This window comes from Chiloscyllium punctatum, chromosome 10 (genome assembly GCF_047496795.1).
Source record: "Chiloscyllium punctatum isolate Juve2018m chromosome 10, sChiPun1.3, whole genome shotgun sequence".
NCBI classification, from domain to species: domain Eukaryota; kingdom Metazoa; phylum Chordata; class Chondrichthyes; order Orectolobiformes; family Hemiscylliidae; genus Chiloscyllium; species Chiloscyllium punctatum.
In genome coordinates this window covers 81,495,614-81,510,022 of record NC_092748.1, presented here as the reverse complement: position 1 = coordinate 81,510,022, position 14,409 = coordinate 81,495,614, and the positions used below count along the sequence as shown (strand labels likewise).

General features: G+C 36.6%; 1 protein-coding gene across 10 annotated transcripts in view; it reads left to right on the top strand.

The window, feature by feature from the left end:
* The window catches only part of nckap5l (NCK-associated protein 5-like), a 753,060-nt gene that overhangs the window by 553,547 nt on the left and 185,104 nt on the right, over positions 1-14,409 (top strand). For 9 of the 10 annotated variants that reach the window (XM_072579642.1, XM_072579641.1, XM_072579643.1 and 6 more), the window contains 3 exons: positions 5,232-5,300; positions 8,555-8,593; positions 9,706-9,825. In XM_072579642.1, the coding sequence (XP_072435743.1) occupies positions 5,232-5,300; positions 8,555-8,593; positions 9,706-9,825 (228 nt within the window). The remainder of the gene's footprint in view (positions 1-5,231; positions 5,301-8,554; positions 8,594-9,705; positions 9,826-14,409) is intronic. The other variant, XM_072579644.1, reaches the window with a different exon arrangement.

The window sequence follows — 14,409 nt, the reverse complement described above, 5'->3', positions numbered from 1 at the left end:
GGCGCCTCCTAGCAGAGCGCTTTAGGGAACATCTCCGAGACACCCGCACCAATCAACCAAACCGCCCCGTGGCCCAACATTTCAACTCCCCCTCCCACTCTGCCGAGGACATGGAGGTCCTGGGCCTCCTTCACCGCCGCTCCCTCACCACCAGACGACTGGAGGAAGAACGCCTCATCTTCCGCCTCGGAACACTTCAACCCCAGGACATCAATGTGGACTTCAACAGCTTCCTCATTTCCCCTTCCCCCACCTCATCCTAGTTTCAAACTTGCAGCTCAGTTACTAACTCCTTGACTTGTCCGACCTGCCTATCTTCTTTTCCACCTATTCACTCCACCCTCTCCTCCTTGACCTATCACCTTCATCTCCTCCCCCACTCACCCATTGTACTCTGTGCTACTCTCTCCCCACCCCCACCCTCCTCTAGCTTATCTCTCCATGCTTCAGGCTCACTGCCTTTATTCCTGATGAAGGGCTTTTGCCCGAAACGTTGATTTCGCTGCTCGTTGGATGCTGCCTGAACTGCTGTGCTCTTCCAGCACCACTAATCCAGTATTTGATTTTCAGCATCTGCAGTCATTGTTTTTACCTTCTCCCTAGTTAATCCACTTACTTTTAACCCTACTTGTCAAGGTTATTTCATGGCCCCTTTTTGCTCTCCTAATTCTCTGCCAAGAGAAGTTCAGCCCAAATTGTCTGTGGAGTCATTCATTTTAATTACGTGGATTGAAAGTGACGCACAATCACAAAATGCAATGAACTCCTTTTGTTTGTTTTCTCTTCTCTTTTTCCTTCATTATTATGCAGAAAAATTTTATTATATTTCCTGAAAGCAATCTGAAGATTTGATCTTCAGCTAATATTTACTACTTCTGTGGGGTCTTCTTTAAGGGATTTCTGTTGAAATTTCATAATCTCAAATATAATACCCACACTGGGGAATATACTTTATCCTCTGTTTTCAAATAAAGTTAGAACATGCCCAACATTTTTAAAACTACTTGAATAAATCTTCATTTCTTACAGAACATTGCATTGTAAGCAATGCCTTCTCCAGGAACTCTTCACAGTTCCTTTGTGCATGTTTTTTTTATTGTTGCTCTAATAGCCAAATGAGCTAAAGGTACTTTTAGCTTCATTCTTCCTATCTTTAACCCTCCCATTGCATTTATGCCTGCATCCAGTTGGACTATTTTGAAATCTAGTAACAAAATGTATTCTTCAATTCTTTGTGCCACTGAGGAATATCTCAATAGTTCCATCATGGCTAAAGGTAATAACTGTTTACGTAGAATTTCTTAAGGTAAGGTTTTTCTCTCTGAAAACCTGACAACTATTTGAGAGGTGACATAAACATACAGGACACCTTAACATCGTCACTAACCTAGAAGTGCCTGAATTGAATTTTTTTCATCTTTTAGAACATCTGTTAAAATTCAGATAAATGACTGTATGATCACACCACAATTTGTAAGTGTTTAATACGTCACTGTCTTTGCAGATTTTGTCCAAGAACTTTAGCAGAAGATCCAAACTTCTATTATTATCCAATTGCTGGGTATCTACATCAACAATTACTTTCTTTCTGATTTTACTTCTTGTAGGAAGCAATACAAGAGCATCTGTCTTTTGTTTCCTTTTGATAGGAGCATAATGCCTGTCCATATACTTATATTTTTCCTTTAGTCATAATGTTCAGATTCTGAGAATATTGGAATATATTCAGACACTGTCAATTCACAGTGCAAAATCTCTGCTATTTTCTACGTTGGGCACCAGGATTATAATTTTTCTCAGTGGTTTTGCTTCGTTTTCAGCCTGCAGTCAACCACTTCTGGTACCATATTATTTTGCACACAGCTAATTAGTAAAGGATCAAACTGGAGCCAAAATGTACACGTTTGTAAGCGTAACGATTCTTGCCTCCAATAGCAACAGAATCATAGAATCCGTAGAATCCCTACAGTGTGGAACAGTTCCAGTTTGTGTCAGTTTGTTACTTTAATAAACCCATTTAGAGATGTTATTACCCACTTCTGGATCAGATAGGACTTGAGCTTGGGCCTCCTGGCTCAGAGGCAGAGGCATTACCACTGCACCATAAGAAGCCCAGTTTGTATCTGTGTGGGTGTTAATTTAATGTTCATTAATTGTGTATAATTAAACTCAATTAATATACACTTAGTAGTTATGCTTAGGAAGGTTATTCCAGCTGCAAATATATTTTTGAACACAGTGGGTTGAAGAATTCTCATACATTTCTGGTGTACTGAGATTGATACGGCCTTTATTAAGTATATTAGATGGGTATAGACAACCTTAAAAAAAACACTGGAAATCTTTGTTATGGCAAATTCAGATGACTCCATACTGTTGCTGCACCAAACAGTTAGGGGAAGCTCCATCCCAATCTGTTGTTTGCACAAATATAGGAAAGCCATACAAACTTTGCAGAAAGGTGTATCTATGTAAATGAATAGCAGAGGATATCAGTAAATGTATGTTGGAAATAGTACAAGGAAGTTTCTGTATAGTAATATTTTGGTATAAATTGTGATAGAACAGTTGCATACACAATTCATTGGGGATTAAGTAATGTAACTTAGCTGTAGTTATATCTAAACTTCCTGGGAAGTCCAAACCACTAAAAACCATAAAGGTTGAATGCAGAATATGAAGGTGAGAGACAATAGGGTACACTTTACAGCAGTCTTGCATGTTTTTCATGTTCACTGAACCACGCACAGTCTGTAAAGCTCCCAAAAGCAGTTTCTACTTGCATCCAGTTTTTATTTGACCATTTTGTTTAGGAGCTGATGTTTTTAAAAGTATAATTGTTTCCTTTGTGTCTAAAATATATTCAAGAACTTGGCAGCAACATTCAAGTTCATTAACAATGTTGCGGCTCAAAGTAGAAATCAGTGCAGTTTAACGAAAATGCCCTCTAGTGGTTAAAATAAATCCTCTGGATTCCTCCGTTTCAAGTCAACCATACTAAATATGGCTTTGATGACATAGATGCTTAACACACATTTAAGGTCTCAATTCACCTGATAATGAACGTTCACAATATGCACATGATTCATATAACTCTACAGTGTCCTGTATTGACACATTTAACTCTATTAATGTTTTCACACACTTTAGTCCATAAAAGTTGATCATTTTTAGGCTAAACTAGTGTGATTTCAAGAGTAGTTGGCTTAATTTTGAAATCCAAGCTGCAAACCCCAGGGATTTTATTGCTATCATCATGAGCAAGTGCTGCTCTGTGTTTAAATATGTAAAAAATTGACCTCTTTCACTCACAAGCATTGTGTAGATTTTTTTTAATGTGGTGAATTCATGCCGAAGATAAAGTAATGTATGGAAATCTTACTAATGTTTGAGAGTAGCAGTGATAGGTGGCATCCAGACTCATTAGGCCAGCAGGTTTCAGGTTCAATCTACTTTCATAACTGTTGAACATGATTTCCAGATTTCCTATTTGGGTTGCTTGATAAAATAATTCTTTGATTAGAAACAAGCAAAGTAATATTTTGAGTCAAAAACAGAAATTGCTGGAAAAACTTTAGCAGGTTTTGCAGCACCTGTGGAGGGAAATCAGGAGTTAACATGTTGGATCCAGTAACCCTTCTTCAGAATGGCTTCCTTCCTCTAGTAGAAGAGGATAATGTGATGAGGTTTTGCTGTGTTTTTCGTATACCACATTGTGCGTGTTATCATTCCAAAGAATTTGGATGACTAGTCAAGCTGTTCTTCACTACCATCAATTTGCTCATGATATTAATGTAGTTTATATATACCTCATCTTTTTCTCTTTAGGATTATCAAGTATTAATGATGCATTTTCATTTAAAATCATAATTATGTGAACATTATAAGAGTTAGATTTCAACTTTTTTTCTGATATTTTGACAAAAGAATGTAAATGTTTGAGTACTTTACCTAGAATGCGATTCACATTCTGAAAGGTCACAAACCCTATGTTGTCTCAATTCAGAATCTGAAATATCTTTGCACATCCCCTTTTATGTGTATTCTAGAGAATTTCTGAAACCTTAAATCATTGTTTGTTGATGTGCATTTAGTATTTGACTTGATCAGTTTTTATCTGCAGCTAAATGTGTTTAAAGCAAGTATATTATATACTGAGAAAAAACAAATTCCAAATTAGACTTTTTCCATTGTATTTAACAAAATTGTCTGAAAAAATTGTTTTACAAAGATTCATTAATCACAATGACCTCGTACATTAATTTGAATGTTTGACATTTTTGGCTGTATCATTCTTTCTTTGCAGAATACAGTTTTCTGCTGTTAATATATTTCCTGTACTGTAGTTTTGTAATAGTGCAGTTAACATGTCAAATTTGATTAAAATTTGTTACTGCCTAACCTTTGCAAAGAGAATTTAAAAACATTCCTTTATGATTTGAAAGGTATATTATAAATAACAGTTTAATGAAATTGTGATAGAATAATATAGTTCAATACTTCTGCCATGAGCAACATATCACTTATAGGTCATTCAGATATGATTAATTAGGTTTTTGATTTGTAAATTGAAAATGAGTAATAGGCACTGTTGTTTCAGCAAATGATCATGCATGTTCATATTCACCTGGTTTGTATTCATATTTTAACCCTTCATTTGTTTGTTGTTAAAATAGCAAGGTTAATAATAATGGTAGTGATATTAGATCATTTAGATCTTTTCCTCGGTTAGTGCTAGTTTTCTAAAATAACATATAATGCTAGTAAACATGCACAGCAACAACATAACAGCATCAGGGTGACAGAAAAATCAAAGCCAACCAAAAAAATTCCAATGGAGCCATGGTAAAAGGCAGGCAGCACCCAACAGTGTCATAGATGGAGATCAATGGCTGGTCTGGCACATCTTGTGCAAGATAATATTCTTGAATGAATTTGAAAGTACCACTTGAAACTGCTGGATGAAAATCTAGAAGTTGTACTGTTTGGTTTCTGATCAGTTAATTCTAGGGTTCCATATTTTAGTGAAAGAGAAAAATTGGACAGTTTGGCAAAATGGTAAATCTTAATTAAATAGACGTATGTAGTGCATTTACCTGCATTTCAAATAATGGTGACTGCAGATTAAAACATTGTCTTTGTACCAGTGCCTTTGGCTCCTCACTGATTTTTATGATAGATGACAGCCTGAACTTGTATTGATGTGGATTCTTTTTTCAATTCAATTGCAGGCAGAGAACTCAGCCTTAGCCTTAGAAAATGAGCATCAGAGAGAACAGTATGAACGATGTCTTGATGAGGTAAGATGAGAGAGTTGCAGAATATTTTGAGATTCTCTTTGCTTCTGTAAACCAGTTTCTTTCAATAATTTGCATTTACAGAAATATTTCACATTAGACAAATCCATGTATGTGATTTTAAAGCTATCAGCAATGTCAACTACATCTCAAACAGGTGTGGTTCAGGTAAATACTTTACTACAGTTTCTCCAAACAACATACTTAATTTCAATCTCCGAAGAACTTCCTTTTTTTAATGTGACCTGTTTTCCCATCTCATTTCTTTCTTCCATGTCTGTTGAGACCAGTAACTTAGTCAGAACTTTGGGCAATTTTATGTTGTGAACTCTCAGTATCTCTAAACAGGCTGAGGCTGGTCAAATTTGATTAGAACCCTTGCAGTTGTCAAAGAGGAATATTTCATCGAAGCAGGTTGACCTATATTTTAACTCTGATCTTACAGCAGAAAAAATAGCGCTGTATTTCAATGCTCTAGCCACTGTCTCACATGTTGTTTTACTATAATTATGCTTTCAACCATGAACAAAATGCTGTCATTTACTTTGATTTTGCATCTCATTTGATGCACAGTCCATTGTGTTAGAATTTCGCAAAAATTATTTTTTACTTTTAATACTCACTGGGTACACAATGAGATTTGATGCGTTAAAAGTATGTTGCTTTTAATGCCTTGAAACTTATATTGTTGCTGATTTTAATGGAGTAAGTTATTCTCACTTCTTTTTGTTTTTGTTTCCAACTGCATCATTGCTACCAGTAAGAGCACTTAAAACATGAATCCTGGGTTGCTTTCTTTCTCACTAATCTAGGAACAGTGACGCTATTCCCACCTTTTGCTGGTGAGATCTGTTAATCCAAATTAAACCAGACGTAGTTTAAGGCTTACCTGGTCTATATTACCTGGTTCTTGCTGCTCTGTTCACCTGCTCGAAGGGTACACAAGAAAATCTGAGTGAATTATGAAATGCAAGAAAGACCCAATATCTGCACAACATAAAGATTTAGTCCATGGTGAAGTGGAACTTTGGAATAATTTCAGTATAATATGCCAACAAACTTGGGTTAATGCTGCAGCATACATTTGTTACCTTGATATAAGACTGCAGTGTAAACTTCTGAAAGGTGTGAGATACAAAACTTAAAATGTTACAAGGTCAGAAGTCAGATGACACCAGGTTATAGTCCAACAGGTTTATTTGAAATCTTGAGCTTTCGGAACATTGCCCCTTCATCAGGCGAAGTCAGGTGACCACCCCAGTCCAACACCAGCACCTCCACATCATAAAATGTTACCTCATCCTTTCTGACTGCTTTTAGATTCTTTTCTAATGTTGTATCATTAATTACAAAGAATCTGATGGCATGTTTCCCGAACACCAGCAATTTTACTTTGGTAGTCAGGTTAAGGTGGTACTGGATTAGTGGTGCTGGAAGAGCACAGCAGTTCAGGCAGCATCCAAGGAGCAGCATTTCCCCTTCCCCACCTCACCCTAGTTCCAAACTTCCAGCTCAGCACTGTCCCCATGACTTGTCCGGACTTGTCCTACCTGCCTATCTCCTTTTCCACCTATCCACTCCACCCCTCCTCCCTGACCTATCACCTTCATCACCTCCCCCACTCACCTATTGTACTCTATGCTACTTTCTCCCCACCCCCACCCTCCTCTAGCTTATCTCTCCACGCTTCAGGCTCTCTGCCTTTATTCCTGATGAAGGGCTTTTGCCCGAAACGTCGATTTCGCCGCTCCTTGGATGCTGCCTGAACTGCAGTGCTCTTCCAGCACCACTAATCCAGAATCTGGTTTCCGGTATCTGCAGTCATTGTTTTTACCAGGTTAAGGTGGTAGTTTTTCAGTAATTAATCATTTGTAATTTGATTTTGTCAGTTATATTCTGTGGTCTATATGTTCTAGTCAAAAAGCTCTTTACCGTAACTGACGTATATTGCAATGTTTTAACACAATTGGTTGCCTTTTTAGTACTAAGTTGGGACAATAGGACATCAATATTAATCAAGGAATATTTCACTGTCAAGAAACTAGCACTACAATTTGCTTCACTTTGCCACTTGGTTATTATTTTGTTCAGGAAACCAAATGCAATGTTTGCATTGCAGTAAGAGAATTACTGCTGACTAAATATTGATCTGTATCTCATACATTAAATTAAAAGCATCTGAATGTACCTTGCAGATTAAATATTTTCTACATTTTAGAACTAATGAAAATTTATGACATTGAAGGCTGTGCATTGGTCAACTCATGTATGCAAGCTTAAAAAAAAAGCTATTCAGCCTAATACCATTTTCCAGCTCTGGATCTATAGTCCTGTATGTTTGAATAATATATTAATATTTTTGAAAGGTGCATGTATACTTGAGAGACCAGGAGAAGAAAGATTTGAAGCAAGATGGTCAGCAGGAGTGGGAACATAAGAATTAAAAACAAGAGTAGGTCATTCAGTCCATTGAGCTTGAGCTACAGTTCAGAGATTATGGCTGGTCATCAAACCCACACCATCTTTCCCCATTATTCCAAATGATGTCATTAATATCCAGAATCTGTCAACTTGAGGACCTATGTACATACTCAACGATTGAGTTTCCGCAGCTTTCCTGGGGTAGATAACTCTGATCAATCACCACTCTGAGAGAAGAAATTGCTCCTCATCTCTGTGCTATATAGTCTGTTTCTTGTTCTGAGACTGTCTACCCTGAATTCTGGATTCACTAGCCAGGGAAACATCTGTTCCACCGCTACTCTATCATATCCTGGAAGAATTGTTGAATGTTTCAATGAGGCCACCTCTCATTCTTTAAAATACTAGAGAATCCAGGCTCAGTTTCTTAATAATCTTAAAGAGCAATCACTCTAAACCTCTGTTACACTCCCTTAATGGTCAGAACTGGTATGGTCTCACCAAAACTCTATACAGATGCAGCAAGGCCTCATTTGTTGAAAGCTGATCTGTTGAATTCAAATTTCATCATGTGGGTCTCCGGACTACTAATTCAATGATCTTACCACTTCAGCACCACTTCCCCTTTGAAGTTGCTTGTCAAGGAGATGGTGTAATATGTGCGAAAATAACAAAATTTTAGGTTAAAGCCAGCAATTTGCACAACTACTCAAAGATTGAATTGTATGAGCTTTTATGCCTAATTAATATAAAATGTAATATAATTGAAGAGTGGATAGTGATTTTTGAGAAATGTAACAAAATTGTTGCTGACAATGATTCTATTTCTTTCAAAGGTTGCCAATCAAGTTGTACAAGCATTGCTTACTCAAAAGGTAAATCTATTCCCTAACTCCCCACATTGACCTATTCTTATTGTTAAAAAGCCGATATGTACAAGATTACCAAGTGAACTGCAAACTGAATGACTTACTGTTTCTCAAGAAGCAATGACAGTGAGGTTGAGAACAATACAAATGATGTTGTGGCACATCAGATGTACTTGCCATGACTCAGATTATGTCATTACTCCAACAGGAGCCTCTAGCAAATTCAGGCACAATGATTTTTTGAATTGGTACAATTTATTGTTGTAACTAATGTTCCACTGTCATAGCTTGCATTTTAACAGGCTCTGGTTGCATTGGAAAAAGTCAGACTCTTTGTTAGTCACATATGTTCTCAAATCTTCCATAAATAGTCCTGACTGTACACAATGATGTGGCACATCTTTTGAAGGGAAGGAAAATTAGAGGAAGTCACACCAAATCCTTCTTAGGTTTTTATTCATTCGGGCACAATAAAAGATTAAACAAGGGGGGAATATTATTGGCTGTAGTGTCTTGTATTAGAAATACTTGTGTGGATATGTAAGAGATATCAACCACTATGTGGTATTGTCATCAGTATATGTTTCTGTGGTTTTTAATCTCTTTGTAAATTAGTAAATTAAACCTGCAGGGAGCAAAACAACCCAGCAAGTTTAGGTCCTGTATGTTTGTGTCTTAATCATGTTTTTGGTATTGGAAAAAAAACTCTACCTTAGTGTTTTTGTTCCCTTATGTGGTGTGCATTGCCCCTCTGCCAAAACAATGGTGTTGATTAATCTGTTCATAATGGTGGTTAATACTCATATGAAATAATATGTAGATGCCGTGTACAGTGAATCTAGCCTTTTGCCTCCAAAAGCAAATGGCTGTTTTGCTTAATGCTCCTTTGTGAAGATGACAAAGTGTAATAATAGCCAAGCCTAAGACTGGGGATAAAGGGAACTCAGATTTCAGCTCACTGGACAATATCACTAAAAATTTATAGCATCAATTGAACCCCTTAATTGAAATTACATTTGTTTTCTCATCCTATTGTATTGATTGTCTGAAAAAAAGATTAATAACAAAAATGAGCTATGTTCTTGAAATCCTCTCCTTCAATGCAATTATACCTACAGGACTTAAGAGAAGAGTGCCTGAAATTGCGCACGAGGGTGTTTGATCTTGAACAACAGAATCGAGCATTAAGTGTTCTTTTCCAGCAAAGAGTTCGCCTAGCTTCTGATTCCCTTCTCCAGGTATGTGTATTTACATTGGCATTTTTTTCTGCCAGTTTTTTCATGCTTAATATTAGTCGTCTTTCAAAAGACTTGACGTCAAATTAGATTAATTCGTCATTGAGATAAAGTAATTTTTTCTAGAAATTTCTAATATGATCCACACTTGTTGAAATCAAAGGGATTTCAATAAATGTATCTTTATGCTTTCATTTTCACTACTTATAAACACTGATATTGACTGGAATGTAATAAATTATGAAAGAATCAACTGGTCAATGTAAGGATCAGACACAAATAAAAATAAATGTCCTTATTAAAGTTCTCAGATTATATTGCTATGGTAGTTCAAACAGTTATTCAATGGAGAAAATGACTTCAGAAACAGTGATTCAGAAATTTATGTCATAAAATGTAACCTTAGTCTGTCATTCTGGAAATGCATTATGAAAATGAATATACTTGCTAATGTATGCTTGCCTCAATAACTGGTTCTTTAATTGCATTTTGTGATTTGAATACATAAAATTGCAAGCCTGTCTGATTGTAGTTAAACATTCTGTAGTCATGATAAAACACTTGAAAAGTCTAATTCACTAGTTACATTCTCAACTTCAATAAGAATATTTCATTGTGACTACTTTAGGAAAACGTTCAAATGATCTATAGGGCAGTTATGGCGAACTGTTGACCGAAGTATAGTAGAGACTAAGACTGTTGACAGATGCCGTAGTAACTTCAGGACAATAGTTTACCAATTACAATTTGTGAATTGCAATCTGTTTTCTATCTTTTAAACCTGACATCTAGATTTAACTATTTAAATGCTGTCCTGGACAGCCTTCCATCTTTTACCTGCTAAACTTTACACCTCAAAAACCCTGTTAACCATTTATCAACTTGCTTCATATGGTGGGCATTTAACTGTCCTCTGAAATAGTCAGAGAGCCAAGCAGTTCAAGAGCAGTTAGGGCTGGGCAACAAATCCTGACTGTGATAGTAATACCCAATACAAATAAAAACATAGACATACAGTGCTCTTAATATAGAATTACATTCCAAGGTAGTTCACTGAAATGTAAACAATTTGGGTGGATGCTCATAGAAGGATAGGAGTTGGTCATTCAGCAAATCACCAACCTTCAAGTCTGTTCTGCCAATAAATTCAATCATGGTTTATTTGTGTTTCAATTCTATTTGCTCATCTTTATTCCATATCTCTAATACTTGATCTATCAAAAAGCTATTGACACAGCCTTGACAATTTATGGGAAAGTTTGAGACTTTTGTAACCATTAGTGTGATGAAGTGCTTCCTGACCCAATCCCTGAATGACACTGCTCTAATTTTACAGTTATGCTCCTCAGTTCTGTAGGCTGTCTGCAAAGAAAGAGATACAAAGAGGGATGACCTTTAACATTGTCAAAGAGTTTTGGAAGAAGGAATTTCAGAACCTAGGCAGCTGAAGTCACAGCCACCAATGGTGGAGTGCTTAAGTTTGTAGATGTGCAATAGGCTAAAATTAGAGGAATGTTATAGGGCTGAAAAATATCAGAGGGAGAGGTGAAGTCTTTGAAAAGAAGGAAGAGATTTTTAAAATTATGCCTTTTCTTAATTATGCCAATGTTAAATAGAGAACATGGGGCTGATGGATGAACTGAACTTGATGCAAGTGTGGGTACAGGTAGTAAAATTTTCGTTGAGGTTAAGTTCATGTGATTTAATAATTGAGAGTCAGCCAAATGGGATGGTCAAGTCTAGAGGGAATATTGAGGATTTGAGCTGCGGATGGAGTGACAAAAGTGTGCTGTTGGGTGATGTTATGGATGTGGAACTGGGCATTCTTTGTGTTGTGACAGTTGTATGGTCATCCAAAGAAATAGCTAAGTGAAAGAACTTGCCTTGGAAAGCCTGAAGGCAAATTTGACTTGATGGGAAGATGTTAAGAGTGGGGTTGTGTGCAGCGCTGACGAGCAGGGTGCAGCAGAGAGATCTTCAATGTAACTAATTACAAATAATTCATTATTCACAATTAATATTCATTTTTAACTGTTATCTAGACAACCTTCCTACAATGCTGTTTGTATGACTGATATACAATTTCTCAAGTCATGTTATGTTTTGATCCATTTGATAATGATGTGATTTGAAAGATCTGACGGGTCACTGGACTAGAAACATTAATTCTGCTTTCTCTCCAAGGATACTGACAGACCTGCTGGATTTCTCAGCAATTTCTGCTATTGTTTCAGATTTCCAGGATCTGCAGGGTTTGTTATTTTATTTCCTGATTTGAAATGTTTATTAAACTTTTTTTTGCTGTTGTGTTAGACGTAAAACCTGAAATGGAGTCACAAATTTGAACTTCCAGAAAGATCGGGCTTGCCGTTTGAAAATTTCCTGCAAGTGTCGGCATTGAAATGTGTTCTATTCTCTACAGAAAAAATGATTTGTCCTGCATCAGGTTCAGGCTCTGTTTTATAGCATTCATCTTTATGGATTTTCAGGCAATAATTATACTTGAAAAATATGTAATAAAGAGCGCATTTATTCCTCAGAAGATAACCCACCTTTTAGTTCTCAAAGGGTCAACAAAATCCGATCATCGTTCAACAGATAATATAAAATCAAGATAAAGATTACATTTACAGATTTCTTTTCAGTTGATAGATTGAGGAGAAAGCCCAATAGGAAAAAGTCATAAAGTATTTGTAATAAAGGTTCTTATCTTGCCTTATAATTTGGTAAAACTGAAATCTAATCAAAACTGCAATTGATTGCCAGGCTCCCAGTCAAGTGATGAAAGAAAGGATACTAAATAAAACTTGGACTTCTAAAATTTTTGCTGTATTTGCACGGAATGTGTACTCTGCAATTTCATATAGCCATTCAGTAAATTACCATACTGCAAACTATATTACATTTGATAATTTTGCAAGCACTGCAAAGATTGATTGGCCCATTCTTGTAATTAACATCGCATACATCTGAATTAGTATTTTGCATTAAAACATAAGGAAAATGTTTTAATTTAACTGAATTAAAAACAATGTGCTGGAGAAACTCAAGTCAGTCCACCGGCATCTGTCGAGAGAGATACAAAGGGCTTTTTCTTCTGAGGAATGGCAATCATAGTTAGATTGCCACACTTCTCCTACTTTGTGCGGTTAAGAAAGAGTTTTGGCAGGAGATTCAAATCATGACTCTTGCAGTAATGCAGAGATTACCTTAACGGCTCCTTCATACTTCAGGATTGTTGGAGGATGTCATGCCTATTCCCCTTTTACACAGCAGTAGTTGCCATCGTCTGAGATTTAAATGGTCAAGTCACACCGCCACGATGACACCTCCTATGAAAAGTTAAGTATATAAGGTAAATTGGGCATTAGAGCACATGATTGGAAGAGTGCCAGGTAAGTTACCGTTGGCACAGTGGTTAGCACTGCTGCCTCACAGCACCAGGGACCTGGATTAGATTCCAACCATGGGTGCGAGGGGTGTTGTTGAAGTCCCTTGGGGGATGGGAAGTAGTGGGTCTGGCAATTGTTGGGGTGTCTGATATCAGGTCAGGGTCTGAGTGTGTAAGATGTCAGGGGCACTGTAAGGGATTTAGGAGAAGTGTGTGTTGTAAGTTATGGTGTCAGCATTATAGTTCTCCAGGGTAAGACCTGTTTTTCATAGTCTAACCTTTCGTGGATAACTATTACTTGTATTCCAACAGAACCCTCTGAATTATCTAATTTAACTGGATACTTTTGGAAGGTTGCAGGCATAGGGGAAACATCCCAGTGAAATCCTGAAATTCTTGGCAATTTCCTCGGCATCTGCTAAATTAAGAATTCTGCAGTCCCCATACATAATTCCCATCTGAGCTGCAGAAATGATTGTCTGACATAGGAAAATTCAGCCCAGAGTGAACTAAAGTAAAAAAAGTGAAGATTTTTTGAAATGATTTTAAAATCTGCTTTTATATTTATAGAGCTACCAAACTGACTGTGTAAAGCATAGCAGGAACAGCTGAAGTGAACAGTAGCAGAGCTATCATTAAATTTTCAGCTGAGATGAGAGACCTCAGGATTCGATTTCCTGCTATAATAATGGAGATTTGAATTATTTTTGTTTTGTCTATTAAATTTTAGTTGTAGTTTAAATATAATTATTGTTCTCGCAGTGCAGTTTATATGACATGACATGAAACAGTAAGATCACAATGATCTTCAGGAGAGAGTGCAATTCCTTTTAAAACTGTTTTGAAGTTTTGCATATAGGCCAGTTAGAAAAGCACTTTATTTTCGAAAAGACTTGCATTGATCTATCATTCTCTGAATTCTTCATTACACCATACATGAAATTGTAATGATCCAGACACGCATTGAGAACATCAATGAGGCCATCAGCATTGCCATTATTAATTGGTCAGCTATTTTCAGTGATCACACATGCAAAGTTAAACTGTTCAGGTTGACATGTCCCACCAAAAGGTATGCTATACCAGGACTTCACCAAGAGATTCAAATACAACACAAGCATAAATTTGGGTTACGTAATACAAATGCACTGTAAAAATATGCCAAGATATTTTGGGTATTCTCATTAAAGCCTAAA